Below are 20,337 nucleotides of genomic sequence, written 5' to 3'. Positions count from 1 at the left end.
CATGGCAGGAAACCGTAGCGGAGATCCAGCTTGCCGGCTAGATCGCCCTAGCTCTTGCCGCCTAGCTTTATGACACTGGCCCATAAACCACAGGGGGATCACATACAACACTTTAAGATAGGATTACAGCTGCTGGTGCAGAACAGGGTTAGTGAAAATGGTCCGACTGTGGTTACAAAGTGACCAAGGTTTAGCAAAATGCATCACACACAACACTAAACCTTGCTGCTCAACCAAAATCCCTTAACCAGCAGGGTTTAGCATGTTGTCTGAATAGGGCCAAAACAAATTATCATAGCACATTTTGCTTTTACTAGTCATATGGAGGGACAAAGAGCTACATGGGACAAAGCATTACACTGAGCACTAGAAATTCAATTCAGCCTCCCCATTTTTGGCTTCTGGGATTTCACCAGTTTAGCTCTGTTAACCGATCAATTAAAATTCGTAACTTTACATATGACTAAAACTTGGGAGTGTAAATTAACTTAAAATCTAATAAACAAAGGCTTATCAATCATTCAGTGTTAAAATTGAAGGTCATCCTTTTTCAGTCCCATTACAGTAACACACCAGAACCAAAATACCCTTTTAAAAAATCCTTAACTTGCATCATCAGTATGTTTCTTTACATTTTTTTTTATTAAATTTTTATTCATTTTCAACACTATATAAACATAGATAAACATTACCAAAATATAACTGAAACAAAACACAATAAGAAAAAAAAAACATCAAATATCTGCTGCATACATATTGAATGATTGTTGAGTACAAATATCAGAAACTATTACATATACCTTATCATACTACAACATCTTCGTTCTTAACATAAAAGTGCACCCCCCACCTCGGGATCATTCTTGAGTCCAAAATCTAATCGTTTCTTCTGCTGGTGGTTTCCCACTTCCCTTAGTAAACACAAACACTAGGAACTGTTTCCAAATTCCTTCGAACTCATTTATTTTAGTTACGCCTTTTCTCCACTTAATATTACATGTCAGTTTATCATTAATGGCTATGTCCCATACTTCTTTGTACCATTCCTCAATAGAATATTCCCCTTGGACCTTCCAGTTCCTAGCTACCATCAGTCGTGCTGCAACCAACAAATTCGATATCAGCTCTATAGTTCCTTTTCCACACTTTATATCTTCAAATAGTGACAGCAATGCTATTTTTGGTGTTTGTTCTATTTTCATTCCCACTATTTCTTCAATTTCTGAGAACACCATCTTCCATAATCTTTGTACATATTTGCATTGCCACCACATATGTAAATACGTTCCTTTTTCCCCACAACCTCTCCAACAATTTGCTGAATGTTGATCACTTATCTTATTCAATCTAACCGGGGTTAGGTACCACCTCCATAGGATTTTAAAATAATTCTCCTTTATTCTTACTGATAAACTTCTCAACACTCTTTGTTTCCATAGTCCCTCCCAGCTCTGTCGCCCTATTTGTATCTTCAAATCTGATTCCCAAACCATTTTCTCTGTATTCTCTCTAAACTCCTTCTCTAACAATATTTTATATATTTCACTCATTAATCCTTTTGAAACTATACTCCCTCCTTTCCCTTCCTCCTTACTTACTACTAATTCTTCAAACCTCGTCATCTTTCTGCACATTCTATTATCTTTAATCCACTTTTTATTCCATTGCTCTAATTGACCATATTCTAGCCAAGATAGCTTCTTCTCCTTTAACAAATTTTCCATATCCTCTCTTGTTTTAATATCTCTTACCCAATCCTTTAATCTTATTTTATTTTTCTCTTTTAATATTTTACATAATCTACCCTTTAGATCCTCTGGGAAATTCTTTAACATTATTATCGGTGCTAAGGGAGAGTTGCTCGGAAGCAGCTTCCCTTTAAATTTACTCCAAATTTCCCATTGAGTCCTCAGGAGTGGATTATCTATACTTCCAACCCACTTTCTTCCTCCGTCTTTAAAAAAAACATTCTCCAAATTCATCTCTACCTTATTTATGGTTTTTTCTTCCATCCAATATAAATCTCCTACTCCCTTAATTGCTTCTACAACATGTCTTAATCTATTTGCTACGTAGTATAATTTTATGTTTGGGAGACCCATTCCCCCCTTTTTTTGGCTTAGGTACCAATTATTTTTATTCACTCTTGCTCTCTTTTCTCCATTACAATATTTATTAATAATATTTTGCCAACTTTTTATCTCGGTTTCTGATATTTTTATAGGTAACATTCTAAATACAAAATTAATTTTAGCTAATATCTTCATTTTTATTAAGGCTATTCTTCCGAACCAAGATAAATTTAATCTTTTATATTTCTCCAATTTCTCTAATACCTCTTTCTTTAACCTCGTTAAATTTTCCTTTTCAAGATTCTCTAAATTTTTTGTAATTTTAATTCCCAAATATTTAATCTCATTCTTAACTTTCAATTCCATTCCCTTAAATTCCCAATCCTTTTCTTCCTTCTTGGTATAGTTAAACAACATCATCTCTGATTTAGACCAATTTATTTTTAACCCTGTAATTTCCTCAAATTCCCTCAACTGATATTTAATTCTTTCTAATTTTCTTAATGGATTCTTAATGGTCAATAAAGTGTCATCCGCAAACATGTTTAACTTTATTTCCCTTACCTCTCCAATTCCTTCTAACTCTTCATCCTCCCTTAGTGCCTTCGCCAAAACTTCCATAACCATTACAAACAGGACCGGCGAGAGCGGACATCCTTGTCTTGTTCCTCTGGCTAGTCGTATCTTTTCAGTAAGTCCGTCATTTACCACCACTACCGCCGTATTTTGGGAATATAGCTGTTCTATTACATTTTTAAATTTATTTCCAAATCCCAATTTATCTATAATACTCTTTAGTGCCTGCCAGCTCACACAATCAAAAGCTTTAAAAATATCTAATGCCATAATACCTGCCTTAATATTTGCTTTTTTTATTACATTTATTACATTTAAAACTCTACCCACTAAATTATGCATATGCCTTCCTACCACAAACCCACATTGATCTGCTCCTATATATTCTGCCAAAAATTTATTTAGCCGTTTGGCCATAATAGATGTAAAAATTTTAGCATCCTGATTTATTAAAGAAATAGGTCTATAAGAATCGGGATTAGTCAAATCTTTATCTGGTTTTGGGATCAGAATTATCACTGAATGTTCCCATGATTCAGGTATCTTCTCTCCTGATAATATCCTATTATAAAGTTCCATTAATTTTGGAACTAAACAGTCTTTGAAGACCTTATAATATTCTGGACCCAAACCATCTGCTCCCGGTGATTTACCAACTTTTAACTTATCAATAACCTCTTCAACTTCTCTTTGAGTTATTACTGACTCCATTAACTCCTTATATTCTAATTTTATTCCCTTCTTTATAAACCTTCCAATATACTCCTCCACCTTTTCTTGTTGAATTTCTTTACCCTTATACAATTCCTGATAGAATTCCTGAAAAATTTTTATTTTAGCTTTCATTGCATGACAATAATTCCCTCGGCTATCTTTCAACGTTTCTATCCCATTCCTCCCTTTTTCTTTTTGTGTGAGCTTGGCAAGCAACCTCGAGTTCTTATCACTGTTTTCAAAATATTCCCTTTTCATATACATTAAATTCTTTTGAATCTCTTCTATATTTAAATTTTCTAATTGTTTCTTCTTAGCTTGTATTTCCACTAATTTATATTTATCTTTAACTCGCCAATATCTTTCCTCCAAGTTTTTAATTTCTATCTCTAACTTTTCCTGTTCTGCACGTTGTTGTCTTTTTAAACTACATGTTTCTCTAATACAGATTCCTCTTGCTACAGCCTTCATGGTGTCCCAAATGACTGACCCAGCTGTTCCTCCTTTTTCATTAATTTCCCATGACTCCGACAGTTCCTTCCGAATTTTATCTACTATTTTATTATATTTCAATATCTTTGTATTCAGCTTCCATCTATATGCCTCTTTATAATCTTTCTTAACTGTAAATTCTAGACTTAACAAGGCATGATCAGTTACTTTTATTACCCCCATTTCCATTTTACAAATCCTCGTTGCAAAATCTTTTGAAACAAATATATAATCTATCCTGGAGTATGTATGATGAACTGGGGAAAAGTATGAAAATCCAGGCCTATTCCCGTTAAGTAAACGCCACGAATCTAAATAATCATTTTCTTTTACTAATTTATTCAATATAGTCATATTGTTCCTCTTTTCAGCATTAGTGGGATTTGACCTGTCCCGTTTATTATCCATAACCATATTAAAATCCCCAGCTAATATAACATACCCCTCCTTAAATTCTTCTATTTCTTTAAACAACTTTATAAAAAACTCTCTATGCCTCTCATTTGGGGCATAAACATTAATCAAAGTATAGACCTTTCCCTCAATTTTACCTTTTAACATAAGATATCTGCCCTTATCATCCTTTTTTACTTCTTCTAATATAAACCCACTTTTTTTTGAAATCAAAGTGGCCACTCCATTTTTTTTCGATGTCCCTAATGACTTTTCATAATAGGCTAACCACTTTAATTTTATCATATTCGAATTCTCGGAGCCTTGGTGTGTCTCTTGGACCATTATAATATCTGATCCCTCTTTATTAAGCATTTGTTCTATTCTCTTCCTTTTCACGACTGCCCCCAAACCTTTAACATTGAGTGTTGATACCTTTATCTTTTTATCCATAATCACCCTTTTGAAATCTCTTCCGATCCCTTGTGCTCAGCAGTTCAAACTTGCTTACATAAAAAAACAAACTCCATACATAAAACCCCCACCCTCCTACCCCAATCCCTCCTCTCCTACCTTCCCCCCCTCCCCACCCCCCCACTCTAATCCCCCCCCCATATCCCCGTGAGTCTAGTACTCCAGCCATCTACTTTAAAGGGGGGGGGGAGGCAGTGCTGCGCCTGGCCGGCAGGTTTCTATATTAGCATTTCTATTTGCAATTATCTCCAAACATAATTAACAATTCTCTTACTCTCCAGATGTCCCAGCCTCATTCCCTCCCCCACCCACTCCAGCCCCATTTGCTTCCCCTTCCAGACCCAGCCTCTTCAGCAATTCTTTACCTTGATCCAATGAGGTTACTCTGTGTTCCCTCCTCCCATATGTAAATCTTAAGAAAACCGGGTAACCCCATGCGTATGGAATTTTGTTCTGCATTAACATTCCAGTTATTGGTTTAATACTCCGTCTCCAATTTAATGTATGTTGAGAAAGATCATTATAAATTTGCACTGCTTTGCCTTTATATTGTAACTGGGTCAAAGATCTCAATTCTTTCATGATTTGCTCTTTTTTATAATAGTTACCAAATTTCACCAAAATATCTCTAGTCCCTTTGTAGTTTTGCCCCCCCACGCGGTGGACTCGGTCCAGATCCGATCCATCTATTGGTATGTCAGGCATCAGCTCTTTGAACCAGTTCAGAATGATTTCTCTAAGATCTTCTCCTTGTATCTGCTTCAGCTGCTTTATTCGAATCGAAGATCTACGAGACTGGTCTTACAAGGCGATCAGACGTAATTCCCATTCCTTAAATTGAATATTTGTTGATTTTTCAAAGGCCTCTTGCTTCTTCTGGTCCAATTCCGCTTTTGCCTCCATCTCTTTGATCTTATCCGAGTTTTCTGCGGTCTTATCCGAAAGAACACGCATTTGTTGTCTAAATTCATTCATTTGCAGATCCATTTTTTAAAAAATGATGATATTATTCTCTACAATAACTGCCTTAATTTCTGCTAGGGAGGGAAAGTTGCTGTCCATTGCTTTTCCCCCTTCAGCCATATTCTTTTCTTTATTTGGTACTGTATCCAAAGAAACTGGGTCTATAACTTCGTCTTCCTGGTCTGTTCCAGGGGCTGTATCTTCCAGGTGGGAGAGGTGGGTTAAATTATGATTTGAAGGTTTCTTTTTTTGTATATTCAACTTTTCCCACTTCTTAATCTTTTTTTTAATGTTGGACATAGGACCCTTCTGAGTAGGGCATAAATCCTAGAGCCCCCACTTCCTTAGCAACTTTTACTGGCTTCTCTTCTATGTGCCAAACACACCACCTTCTTCCCAAGGGGGAGGAAATATATTCAGTTCACAACAGCATTCACTAGAGGGGATCAGATCCAATCAGTCACAGTTTCTCAAAATCCCACATCTCCCTCACAGAATGCTGTTTCTTCCCCTTCACCCCCCCCCTTCTCGGCACACCGCAAACAGCTTCCACTTTCCACTTTACAAAGATTACAGCAAACAACTTCAAAGCCAGTATTTCAATCTTTCCAACTTAAGATAAAGGATGAGAAGTGAGGATCGCTGTAAATCAGATCAACGTCTAACAAGCATAAGTTCTTTCTTTTCAAACTGCGACATCAATCATGTTACTTTCGGTTTCGCCTCTGCAGTTTATAAAGACATTCCGTCAAGCTCACCTCATCCCATCGGCTCTTCTCAACACTTTCCAGCTCCGATAGCTTTTATAATCATTTCCTGTCGTTTGCTCAAAGATTTATGCCCATTAGAAAATAGATAATTGCTTTTTCCGGCAACGCCGCTCAGAGCCTCAGAAGAAACCTGCCACCGCCATGGCTGCCAAGCTCCGCCCCCCCATGTTTCTTTACATTGATTAATCAATTTTGTTTTGTTTTAATTGTGTCTTTAATTTACTTTTATGTTATGTTTTAAATAAGAGTTGCTTTTAATCCAGATTTTATAGTTAGCCATCTTCAGCACCATTTCTTGCAGAAAGGGGAATACAAATTAAACTAACAAACAAACATGAATAAACGACAGATTTAATTTAGTGGTTAGTTTAGATCTATCAGCTGGACAGACTAAAGTTTTCAGCCATACCTAAAGCAAACATTAGATTTAAGGACAGAAACAGTGGGGGGAAGCTATCTAGTTGGTGACTGTACACCTTCATTTAAAAATTAGAGGACTAATATAAGTTATACATCAGCTTTACACTTCAAGAGCCTGAGAATGGTTGCTGATCTCCTGATCCATTGTCCTCCAATTGCAGAATAGAACACACACAGAGAGCTAGAACAGGACAATGCTGTTAAGAACAGAAGTCCATTCAGACCTAGTATGTAGAGGGTGATCTTTCCTGTGAAGGGCTGAAAGACACCATGGAGCATAGAGCAGTGTTGCTTTCCATAAGAGAAACAGCACTTTGCCCCAGGTGTTTTGAAGAATGCGTTCGCGGTTGGCTGGAATGAGGGAAGTAGCTGGCTGAGCACACTTTATCTCCACACAGCTCCACAGTGGAGGTAGGGTAAAGGCCATAAATCCAGCCAGTTTCAGAGCAGCAAAGCACAGAGATGTTCTTCTCCTCCTTCCTAGAAGCAACAGAAATCAACAAAATAGGCTGGTATGCAGCCTTTGGAACAGAGGCACACATCTTTGGGAACCCCTTTTTAAAAAACAAAACCAAAAAAACCCCACTTTTTTAAAAAGTCTAATTAACCTATCTTTATTTACTTCCAGTCTATTAGCCCCTTCTTTTCTCCTTTCTTCTAAATTTTAGTCACCCAGAAAACTTTAATTGATGCCAGTGTCAAGGAATTTGAAAAACTGTTGTGATCTTGCTTGTTAGTAAACCAATGGTTCTAAGTGAGAAAAGCTTCCCAAATGAGGCATACAAATTACATTTTCTGGAGAGCTCAAACATCTACCTAGCCATTGAATGTTACGCTTAGGCCTGAAGACTTGACTGATAGTGCCATAGTCCCTGGAGGCAGAACATTGATCATGGTATGATTTGCAGTGGAATACAACCACTGTTCTGCTTGTGGTGCTCTTGTTTTGCAATGGCTAGCAGCCCAGGAGCGAAGGGTGTCTACTTTTATACTTCAGATTTTCCACCTGCAGCAGTAATCTTCATATTTATGCAATTCAGTCCTACGCAAGTTACCTTGAAGCCCTAGATGTGATGGGGTTTACTCTGAACCAAGGGTTGTATTGCTGACATACAACACAATCCTATGTTTACTCAAAAGTAAGCTCCATTGAGTTCAAATGAATACATTATCTAGCTTTCATGCTTCTCTCTTCCTTTTGAAGGAGACTTATATTATGTGACCTGTCGTCCATGTTTTGGCTCACTGGAGTTATCAGCACTGCATGCTTTTTTGCTTGTGACAAGAGTTATAAGAACTGTATTATGTGTGCCCACCATCTAGAATCAGAGATCAACCTGGTATCTGTAGATGATACTGCTTATTTACAAAAGGCTTGTAAGCACATGCAATAGTTGACACACCTGAATAAGTATTTTCTGTGGACTGTGGCCCAAAGACACCATTTCGTGATTAGTTCTGTGAATGGAGCCTGGGTTTTGGTTAGAAGTGACCGCCAGCTTATCCATCTTTGCCATAGTTCTATGCCACATTGATTACATATTAAAGATGATCAGGATCAACAATTAGTGCATGACTGTGAGTGAATTCGATAGAGGGTAGAGTGCATAGTGAGACTGGGAGGTATTGGGGGGAGGTATGGAGGGCGCCCCAATAATGGTGGTTATGGCAAAGGGGAGATATGACATGAGGAGGCGGGTAAGTCATTGGAGGAAGAGGGGAAGTAGATAGTTGCAGGCCATGACCCCTTTGAATCCCTCCTCTGCTGTTGAGATGTCTGGATGCTCAGCTACTAGTGGTGTTGTTATTTAATGCCACATCAGTCTGTAATAGCTGTAAACCGCCCAGAGAGCCCTGGCTATGGGAGTGGTATATAAGTGTAATAAATAAATAATAAGATCAACATCAGCTGTGGTTTAATCATGCATGGGGAAGCCAACCTAGAGTGTATAACTGAGACCTGGGTGGGACACAGGGTGATGCTGATTTGACATTGCTGTGCCCACCTGGGTACTCAATACAGCACCAAAATGTATTTATTTATTTAAAACATTTGTATCCCGCCCTATATCATTAGGCTCTCAGGGCAGTGTACAAAATTGGTGAGAAGGTCAGTGTGGGGAGTCTCTGTGATCCATCGCAATAACATCTTCCTCACCAGCAACCTCTTCTCCCTGGAGCAGACGATGCAGGCTTGTACATCTAGCTGGGCCAAAGACACACACTCTGCTGATGTGGGTGTACTATCCACACCGCTGCTTGACTGAGGTGGCTGAAGTGGTCTTGAGTGTGATGCTAGAGAACCCTAGCACAACATCCATGCCAAGGCCATGGTAAATAGGCCAGGGGAAGATTTTATAGCCTCCATGACAACCATGGGGATGTCTCCGTTAGCCATCAGCCCAACCCATAAAGCAGGACATATCCTCAATTTGGTCGTTGCCTCAAGGAGTGGGGGGTGGTCGTTTGGATGTAGGAGGAGTTGTGGTGACTCCACCGTTGTGGTCAGACCACTTCTTAGTGGAGTATGGTTTTGCAGCATCTGTGCCCCCCTGCAGGGGTGAGCAATCCATGAAGTTGGTCCACCCTCAGAGACTTAAGGAATCCAATGGATTCCTGAATGCTTTGGAGGCTATTCCAGCGGTGAGGGCATGTGTCCCTGTCCAGCACCTGGCCTCACTGTGAAATGGTGAGATGTGATGAACCATCAACACATGACTGCTCCCAACTGCTCTCTCAAACGATGTGGAGCCCAAACTGCTCCCTGGTTCTCCAGAGAGCTCTGCGTTGATGAAACAGGCCAGGTGACAGCTGAAACACAAGGGTGTGTGAGCCTCCATATAAGGACAATCGAACATGGGCGAGAGCACGTAATTGCACTTACTGCATGGCAGTGAGGGCTGCAAAAGAGCCTCCTCCTCTGCCTCTGTTGTGTTGAGTAGCTGCCTAACAAAGCTTTTCCAGGGATCATTAACATTAGAGAGCTTCGGCTATGGGGCGGTATATAAATGTAATAAATAACAAATGTGATGCTGCAACCCTTAGACGCTTGCTGTGACAATTTTGCAACGCATTTTGAGGACAAAATCGCCCACTTTCATAACAATTGCAATGCAACTGTTGTAACAAGTCCAGATGAAGTGTCCAATGCACCTTCTTATCATTTTTGTGGGATCAGTTTCAGGTTCTGTGGACTGAAGATGTGGACAAGATGCTTGTAGCAGTTTGACCCACCATGTTTTCTTGACCTTTGCCTATTATGGCCTACTTCAACTAGTTGAGGGGTTTGACTGAGTGGGTCCAGGAAGTGGTGAATGCATAATTGTGTGAGGTTGTGGTCCCTGCTGCCCTTAAAGAGGCAGGGGTACAACCACTCTTGAAGAAACTCTCCCTGGATCCAGAGTTTATAGTAACTACCTCTCTGTGGCAAATACCCCCTTTGTGGACAAGGTATTTATTTATTTATTTATGACATTTCTATACCGCCCAATAGCCAGAGCTCTCTGGGCGGTTCACAAAAATAAAAACCATTCAAAGTATAAAACAACAGTATAAAACCATAATATAAAATACAATATAAAAGCTCAACCAGATAAAAACAGCAGCAATGCAAAATTACAAATTTAAAACACCAAGTTAAAATTTATTTATAGACTGTTAAAATGCTGGGAGAATTATATGCTTTTAGACCTGGCGTCTAAAAGCATATAATGTAGGTGCCAAGCGAACCTCCTTAGGGAGCTCATCCCACAGCCAGGGTGCCACAGCAGAGAAGGCCCTCCTCCTGGTAGCCACCTGCCTCACCTCCTTTGGCAGGGGCTCGCGGAGAAGGACTCCTGAGGATGACCTTAGGGTCCGGTCAGGTACATATGGGAGGAGGCTTTCCTTCAGATAGCCTGGCCCCAAGCCGTTTAGGGCTCTAAATGTTAATACATTTGGCCTTATAGGCCCCTTCCAACTCTGCTATTCTATGATTCTAACAGCACTTTGAATCGGGCCCAGATCTGGACTGGCAGCCAATGAAGCTGGAAAAGGACTGGCGTAATGTGGTCTCGTCGGCCAGTCCCTGTTAGTAAATGTGCTGCCCTGTTTTGTACCAGTTGAAGTTTCCGGACCGTTTTCAAAGGCAGCCCCACGTATAACGCATTGCAGTAATCCAAACGAGAGGTTATCAGAGCATGGATAACTGTAGCTAGGCTATCTCTGTCCAGATAAGGGCACAGCTGGTATATCAGCCTAAGCTGATAAAAGGTGCTCTTTGCCACTGAGTTCACCTGTGCCTCCAGTGACAGTTCTGGATCCAAGAGCACCCCCAAACTACGGACCTGATCCTTCAGGGGGAGTGCAACCCCATCCAGGACAGGGCAAACATCACCTTTGAAAGCTTTAATACTGTACCATATTCCCTATGTTTTTTTGTCTGATTGCTCCCTTTGAAGAGACCAGGCCTTGATTACTAATCAATAAAGCGCTTTTGAACCCTCTGTCGCTGGAATGGTGGAGTCGTGCTTAAGGGCTGTTTGGATCTCGTCCTTGGGTGAAAAGAACATTGATCTAACAGCTGGACAGATGAACCACTCGCTAACAGTACCTCCATCTTGTCTGGATTGAGTTTCAGTTTATTAGCCCTCATCCAGTCCATTACCGTGCCCAGGTACTCGAGAGGGCGGTGGCAATTTAGCTGCAAGCATTCTTGGAGGATACTGATAGCCTATACCATTTCAGTCTGTGCTCCAGCCTCATAATGGAAATAGAATTGGGCCTTGCTTGCTCTGATGGATAACCTTTATCAAGAGAGGGACTGTGACTCTTGTTTTCACACCAGGTTTTGATACCATTGTTTAGGGTATCCTCCTGGATCGCCTCTGTGAAATCGGGAGAGGGAATCCACAGCCTAGACTAGTGTTTAAATACAGTGGTGAGCTGAGAGTCAATAAGCTAAAGTTGAATCCCAATAAAATGGAGGCATTATGGGTGAGTAGCTCCCAGGTTGTGAATTACTAGCTCTGGATGGAGTTGTACCCCTTCCCCACACAGGGTTCGCAGGAACAGGTTTGTAGTTGGGGGTGTTCCTGTCACTGGAGGCACCTACTACAAGCTTAGATGGCTAGGCCAGCTGTACCTTGTCTTGAACATGGATAGCCTGGCCGCTGTGATCCACACATTGGTAACCTCAAGATTGGATTGCTGCAATGCACTCAATGTGGGGTTGGCCTTTACCAATTTCCCACGCCATTATGATTTTCAGGGAGGCCATGTTGTCTGTGCCACAGTCTGCGGATTTTCATTTGGTGATGACACTGAGACAGGCCTTCACTGCAAGGCTGCCTACCCTGTGGAATGATCTCTCCTCTGTAGTACATCAGACACGTTTGTTTTTGGCATTTATTGAGAACATATTTGCTTTGTTGTTTTGATTCTTTTGTAAACCGCTTCAGGATTTGTTTCAAATAAAAAGCAGTATATAAATATTGTTAATAAATAAACAAATAAGCCAGGACCTATTTTTCTCCCCGTAGGGACCTTTTAAAGTACACTGTGCTCTCACAAGGACCTACCTCTAAAAACACAGAAGCTTCCTTGCTAGTCAAGACTCAAGGGACATCTAGTTCATTAGTGGCTGACCAGGTGCATGTCATAGCTCACTGTTATGCAGGTCCTGATAGAAATAGTCATGGCCACTAAACATTGTACACCTCTGAACACATCGCATACTAAGAACAATTATGAAATGGCTAATAGCTACCAATAAAACTGATTTCCCTGAATTTGCCTAATACTTTTTAAAAGTAATCTAAATTAGTGGTCATCCCCACTTCTTGTAATAATGAATTCAATAATTAAGCATCATGGTTATTTTTTTTTGTCAGTCCATAAACTGTCAATCAACTCTAATCAACTCTACTAAGTAACTGAGTTCATGGGGGGGGGGAGGGGGACGGTTTTCCTGAATAAGGAGGTGGGTGTCAGTGGCACAAAGCCCTTTTTATCAGTGCAGGTTGTGACAACAACAACCCCCTTGATGGCCACCAATTTGGATGGCTTTAAAAAGAGGATTAGACCATGGAGGATAAGGCTACCAATGGCTACTAGTCCTGATAGCTACATGCTACCTCCAGTACCAGAGGTAGTACCTTTGTATACTAGTTGCTGAGGAACATGAATGGAAAGGTACTGTAATTCTCATGTCCTACTTGTGGGGCACCCACAGGCAGATGTTAGGCCACTGTGTGCACTATCTGTTTATGGTCTGATCTGGCATGGCTGCTCTTATGTTCTTTCTGCAGAGGTAGCCCGGCAATGGTGACCTATGCCCCAGTAACATACAGGATGGTACACAGGGCTGCCTTTGAAGAGTTCTTGAAAACTTATGTTGGTTAAAATACTGCTGCAAAGCTGCTAACTACGATGGTATTAATCTACAAAGCTCTATGGTTCAGGACTAGGTTTTCTCAAACTTTATTCTCCCAAAATATTTCTTCTCTTACAAGCCTAAGTTGGCAGCTGCATCGGATTCCAATCAACTTAGTATCCAATAATAGCACAGCACCAGGAGAAAGTAAGCCCCAACAAGAGAATACAGATTGCATGTTAAGCTGCTCAGTATGGGCTACATAGTTCTGCCCACCCACCATGACTGTTGCAGCACAGAAGCAGGAATCTAGTTATGTGGAACTTTAGCAAAAGAACCCTCTAAACAAATGAGTTTGCATAAAACAACTAATTAGGTATGTTAAATAACACATCTTCTCAGACACCTTACAGAACCCCCATCTCAGGACTCCAGACAAACTCTCATCAAGAACTTCAACTTCACTGTTGAAATGGGAGCTCCAAAGGTCAATCATCTCTCTTACGTAAGCTTGGAGGGGGAGCAGGAAGCATATTATTCCAATCACCCCAGATTGTGCAGAGGACCATAGCCATTTTGGCAAAATTTTGAATGTGCCCACTGACCCATAAAGGTTGGGTGTCCATTTAATGTGGTGTGTATGGGTCTGCCTTTGAAGTCTTCTCAGAAAATTGGTACAGAATACATCACTGGTCATATCTTATTAGTTGTTAAAACAGCTATACTGGCTGACAGTTTATCTCCAGGGACCATTGAAAGTGCTGGTGATTACCTACAAAGCCCTAATCAGTCGGTACCTAAATAAATGTTTTCGGCAACATGAGCCTGCTAAAGCACCACATTCGTCACCTAATACTTTTCACCATCTAAGCTTAGGTGAATGGTGAGCAGAGGGAGGACCCAGTCACAGATCCCCATTTAATAAATGCCTCCTTGGGAAGGCTGATATTGCACCCATTTCATTTTGGTACCAGCCAAAAACATTGTTTTACCAACCTGGAATGTGAAATGGACAACTGAATTGGTTTGTCTGATTCACTCTAAACTTTTATGCTGCTGTTCTGCTTTGTGTTCATTCTAGTTGGTTATTATTATTGATGGTGTTTTGTTATATGCTGCCCTGAGTCATATGATGGGAAAAGCTGCACCTATTACCCTCTTTCAGCTTTCAAACACACAGGAATCCTGAAGAACAGAAATGTTAAGAAACCCATTCTTCTGTAATTATCACAACTCACCATCACTGACATGGTTTAATAAAAGTTATTATTGTCACCACCACATCTCTGCTTTAAAGAGGACTCACCAATGTCCAGCCATTGCTCAATTCTCTCCCTTCCAATATCTTCATTACTGAACGCACAATAGGAAGGTGGGATGGCAGCAAATTTTCTACTAACGCCACCCCACCAGGATGGAGGCCTATAACTTTGCCTCTGAAACACCAGCAAGAGCGATGAGGCAGGCCTCTGAGAATCTCATGAGGGGGAAATGAGCAGTGGTCTCCCCAACCCACCCTGAGGTAGCAGCTGAAGTCCTAGCACTGCCTTCTGTGACAATGCATTTGCAATGTCTATTCTCCCTTATCCAGGTGGCCTCCATCTCTCTCCCATGCAAAATGCTTTCCCCATCATATAGACACCAACAAACATTTTATGTACATTTTTATGAACACAGACTTCATTCCATGGCTCATAGATTCAACATACAACCCTCTTAAACACTGGGCAATGGGGACCTGTGATGGAGGTAGCATTGCAACCTACCAGGAAGAGCCTGACTTGTGCAATGTTTGTGGGAAGGGGTATGGGATATATTCTGAGAAACCATCGCAGTGCTCTTACGGTTACTGCATCTTGATTGGTGAGCAATTTCATAATTAGTGCACAGTGACAGAGTTGCCAGGGATCAGTCAGGGTGGCTACTGTCATTGCCATAGTGATACTTGTTTTACTGAGATTGTGCTTTCTACTCTGCAACTGGGATAGCATAGGATCCTGACTACATTACCTCGGTGCAAGCCCTGACATAGCAGCAACCAACATAACAAAGCCATAGCACTGTAATGCTAGTCACTTACTGGTTAATTATTTTGTCAGAAAGCCACTTGATATTACAAAGTGATGAAGGCATCACCATAACCTTAAAAACATTCACTACACTTGGTAATGAAAAGTCAATATATGTGGTATGCCAGCTGAAAAGTAGAAATCTCTATACTTTTCAGCATAAGATAGAGTCAACAAATACAAAAGCAAAACTAAGTGGCTTCTGCCTAATCCCACTGCCAGTTCTTTGAGGCGCATGTGGCATAGATAAAGATCTGCCCAAATAGCAGAGGTAGAAAGAAGTAGTAGCTGAAGTAGTAGCAGTTGGATCAGGAGTAGAGATGTAATGTTTCCAGAAATTCTGAAGCCATGGGAAAAAAACAGTTTTTCTCTGGGGGTTTCGAGGGGAGACTGAAATTTTCGGAAAAATTGAAATAATGCAATATTCTCATTTTTTACCTCCAGTGTCAAGACATTAAGCCCCCATTCCCATAAAAATAACTGAGAAAAGGGGGGGGGACCAAGATTCAATGAATATACATGAAATTTAATCAGACTCATTTTCTGAGCTGTAGCTATCACTATCAGTTTCAGTGTCTGCTTCAGCGGCAGTACTGCCCCTAGAGGCAGAAATGCATCTTGCTTTTACATTTGAGAGTTGTAGCCTCGGTTTACAACCTAGGACTTGCTTGTCCTTGGTGCACAGAAATTGCGATAATCTGATGCTGTACATAGTTTTTAGAAATCATATGGAGAAGTAAATATCTGAACACCTTGTTGTAAACATTTTATTCATCATGCTAAAATAAAACATCCTTTTTCTTCATTTTTCGGAAAAAACACAAAAAAGGCTTCGGGGGGGAAATGGGGGAAACCATTTTTTCACCGAATTTTTCTGGTTTTTTCCCCCCAGGCCTTCACATCTCTAACCAGGAGGGAGAGAGGAAAGCAGAAGGATAAGATCAAGGAAGGGTATATTATCTGTAGAATGGTTTTCAGTTTGCGCACCACATGTAAACATTTCTTACCCCATATTGGCAAGTCATCTATGTACATCTGATACCAGTAGTGATTTTTGATAGCGTAAACAAATGCATCTCTTGTTTGTTTATCCAAGTCTATGTCACAGTATGTGGCTTGCATCACATCATCTGTAGAAAATAAAACAATCAGTGAATACTTCATTAAAAATGTTAACTGCTGCTTGTACAAGTTCATCACCACAAACATTTTACTAAAAGGATCCAAGAGAGATGGTGGTGGTGATGACAGCAAGACAGGCTTGAAAGGTAGGCACTATGCAGATAAATTTGGATTAAGTGGAGTTGAGATGGCAATGAGACATCCAAATGCGTAAAAGCAGGAAGAGATCTAGAATGGAGAGGTACAGCTAGGTGGCAGCGTGTAGGTGGCATTGAAAGCCAGGCGATTAGATAAAGTCATACAGTAGCAGCGTTTAGAGAGAATAGCAGCAGGATGAGAACAGATCTAAGGGGTCCCAGTAGAAAGGGGAGGGATCAGGGCTAAAGGCTTTCCCCATGGAAACATCAAACAGGTCAGGGGTGGACAATACACACAAACACAAAGTCAGATTAGACAGATAAGAGGAGCCAAAGAAATTTAGAAAATTAATGGAGTTGAGCAGGCAAGAATGATCCCCATTAGCAAAGGCTGAACAACCACAAGGTTTTGTCAGTCCATTCTGGCTTTAACAATCTGCAATAGTTTTATGTCTAAGGATGCAATCCTATGCAAGTCTAGACAGAAATAAGCCCTACAATTCCCAGTATTCCTCAGTCCCAAGAATACTGGGAGCTGTATGACTTATTTCTGTCTAAACATGCATAGGATTGCACCCTAAGTGTACCACTTTTCATTTTGAAAAAGCACTCTAAACACAAATCCAGCAACTGAATCTACATTGGGTGTGTTTGGACAACGCAATAGTCAACCGTGTTAATAGTCAACTCCACGGTTGACTCTTTAGGGGGATACTCCCCAGACGACATGATAATAATCAACCATGAGTTGACCAGCTCGTCCCCCCCCCATCCCCTCCCTGCCCTTCCACCGAACAGCAGCACTGGTTCCCCTTTGCAATCTTTTGTCCCTGTGCACTGCTGGTACAGCTCAGGTCAAAGCAGGTGAGGGAGAATTCATGTGTGAGGGGAGGAGTTTGTGGGAGGGAGGAGGAGATTATCCAGAACCTTTAACTGTGAGTAACTATGCATAAGCTCTAAGCAACGTAGTACTGATAAAAGTTATGAGCCACAGGTTGAATGGTGTGCACTGTTCGATTGTCCCCACTTCTATTGTTTGTCATGACATGCAAACCAGGAACTCTCATATGTCTTTCTCCAGATAAGCCTACGTCATAAGCTAAGAACAAACCATGGGGACAGACAAGCTAGAATTCCTGTTTTGCATATCACAATAAACTGATTGTTTGTTTAGTCTTGCAGTCCCCAATGTGGTGCTCATGAGCTCCAATGTGTCAGGAGACACTTTTCTTGACACCTGCCAGGCTCCTTGCCTCTCCTGATTATTTTAAAGATTTCTTCTACTTCTGGGAGGCCGTCATGCTACAAAGCAAAGTGCTAGTCTCCAGCAAAGCACTAGCTTCCAGAACCCTCTTGAACTGCAAGAATGACACTGGGCCCCACATGGTGTAATGTGTGGGGGAAAAGTCAAGGGCAAGGGGTGGAAACGGAGATATGCCTTAGAAAACATTTGTTTTTGCCAACACGTTTCAGACTTTATGAAGCCCTTTTTCAGGGCAATTCAAGTAAGAGTACAATTTCAATTTTCTCCAGAGCAAAATGATCTCCTATGTGATCATTTTGCTCTATAGAAAATTTGAAATTATACTCTTACTTGAATTGCCCTGAAGAAGGACTTCATAAAGTCTGAAACACGTTGGCAAAAACAAATAAATGTTTTCTAAGACATATCTCCATTTCCACCCCTTGCTCTTGGCTTTTTTTCACAGGCCACTTGGGGTTTCCTTTCGTTTTTGGCACCCCACATGGTCTGGTTAGAAGCGTGCCCAGAAAAAAAGATAAAAGCTAACAGTGGTAGTGAACAACCTGGGGGACTAGAGTGTATTCTGGGGAGCAAAGGCGAGTGTTTTGCCCGTTGTGTGGCTGTACGTGCGCTCGCATGTGCTTGCCTAGGCTTCAGTTGTCTAGCGGCGTGGTGTGCATTTTGCCAGGTGTGTATGTGTGTGCGTGCGCACATGAGAGAGAGAGCATAAGTGCATTTCTCTTAGCATCACCAGTTTAGCTTCTGTGAACTGAGTATTTTGTTGTGCTTTGTGGGGCAAGTAAGTGATCTGACATTTGGAGCTCAAACCCTACCCTGCTTTGTACTCAAGTTTCCTTATATTTGTATAAGTTTGCCTTCTGTGAAACGGGTGGTGGGGCAGAAAAATGAATCATAGAATAGCAAAGTTGGAAGGGGCCTACAAGTCCATCGAGTCCAACCCCCTGCTCAATGCAGGAATCCACCCTAAAGCATCCCTGACAGATGGTTGTTCAGCTGACTCTTGAATGCCTCTAGTGTGGGAGAGCCCACAACCTCCCTAGGTAACTGATTCCATTGTCGTACTGCTCTAACAGTCAGGAAGTTTTTTCTGATGTCTAGCTGGAATCTGGCTTCCTTTAACTTGAGCCCGTTATTTCGTGTCCTGCACTCTGGGAGGATCGAGAAGAGATCCTGGCCCTCCTCTGTGTGACAACCTTTGAAGTATTTGAAGAGTGCTCTCATGTCTCCCCTCAATCTTCTTTTCTCCAGGCTAAACATGTCCAGTTCTTTCAGTCTCTCTTCATAGGGCTTTGTTTCCAGACCCCTGATCATCCTGGTTGCCCTCCTCTGAACACGCTCCAGCTTGTCTGCGTCCTTCTTGAATTGTGGAGCCCAGAACTGGACACAATACAGTTTGAAATGGGTTCAAAAGAGTGGGTTTGGTGTGGGTTTTGTCCAATACTGGACAGTATTGTCCAGTTTTGAAAAGCACTGGCAAAAGCAGTATTAAGTTTACCTTTAAATTTAATGTCCAGACCACTGAACTCCAACTCAACTCCTTGAAGTGCTTCTCCCAGTGTTTCATGGTAATGACCAATGCTTTTTTTTGACCCACCACAGAAAGGGAGAGAGAAATATTTGTATGTCTCCTGGCGATTGTGATATGGTCCTACAGTATTCATCCATAAAACAACTTCTTCTTTATCTTGGTACTGAAAATAAAGCATATTGAAAAGTAAAAGAATTATAAATATCTGTATTTTTTTGTATGGAACAGGTCCTTGCAGAGAAATAAGAGAATGCATTAAAATCAGAACTGAACCTCAAAAATTGTACCCATTTTCTAGTTGTAGCACACCACTGGCTGAATCGTATATATCTCGGCTACACAAACTGGTGACCTCCAAATATTTTAGACTACAAATCCTGTTAGCCCCAGTATGGGCAATTTTTAAGGAGTTGAGGTCCAATACATACACAAACATGCACATGTGGGGGAGTTATCAATACCTAAGCAGTAACATATCGTAGAATAATAAAAATAGTGTATGTCTATCTGTCTATGCCATAGCACCTAGACTGTGAAACCTAGACACTTGAATCTTTGCACGTGTACTAAGGGGACCCTAGGGATGTGTAGAATCATAGAATAGCAAAGTTGGAAGGGGCCTACAAGGCCATCGAGTCCAACCCTCCTGCTCAATGCAGGAATCCACTCTAAAGCATCCCTGACAGATGGTTGTCCAGCTGCCTCTTAAAGGCCTCTAGTGTGGGAGAGCCCACAACCTCCCTAGGTAACTGATTCCATTGTCGTACTGCTCTAACAGTCAGGAAGTTTTTCCTGATGTCCAGCTGGAATCTGGCTTCCTTTAACTTGAGCCCGTTATTCCGTGTCCTGCACTCTGGGAGGATCGAGAAGAGATCCTGGCCCTCCTCTGTGTGACAACCTTTTAAGTATTTGAAGAGTGCTATCATGTCTCCCCTCAATCTTCTCTTCTCCAGGCTAAACATGTCCAGTTCTTTCAGTCTCTCTTCATAGG

General features: G+C 41.1%; 1 protein-coding gene across 1 annotated transcript in view; it reads right to left on the bottom strand.

Annotated features, from left to right (window-relative positions):
• TM9SF3 (transmembrane 9 superfamily member 3) overlaps positions 1-20,337 on the bottom strand; it is a 66,138-nt gene that overhangs the window by 37,299 nt on the left and 8,502 nt on the right. The window contains exons 2-3 of the mRNA XM_063128854.1: positions 19,314-19,509; positions 16,303-16,425 (exon numbers count right to left, since the gene is read on the bottom strand). Of these exons, the coding sequence (XP_062984924.1) occupies positions 16,303-16,425; positions 19,314-19,509 (319 nt within the window). The remainder of the gene's footprint in view (positions 1-16,302; positions 16,426-19,313; positions 19,510-20,337) is intronic.

This window comes from Elgaria multicarinata, chromosome 6, assembly GCF_023053635.1.
Source record: "Elgaria multicarinata webbii isolate HBS135686 ecotype San Diego chromosome 6, rElgMul1.1.pri, whole genome shotgun sequence".
NCBI classification, from domain to species: domain Eukaryota; kingdom Metazoa; phylum Chordata; class Lepidosauria; order Squamata; family Anguidae; genus Elgaria; species Elgaria multicarinata.
Note: the sequence above shows the minus strand (reverse complement) of the source record. Positions and strands in the feature narration are given on the sequence as shown.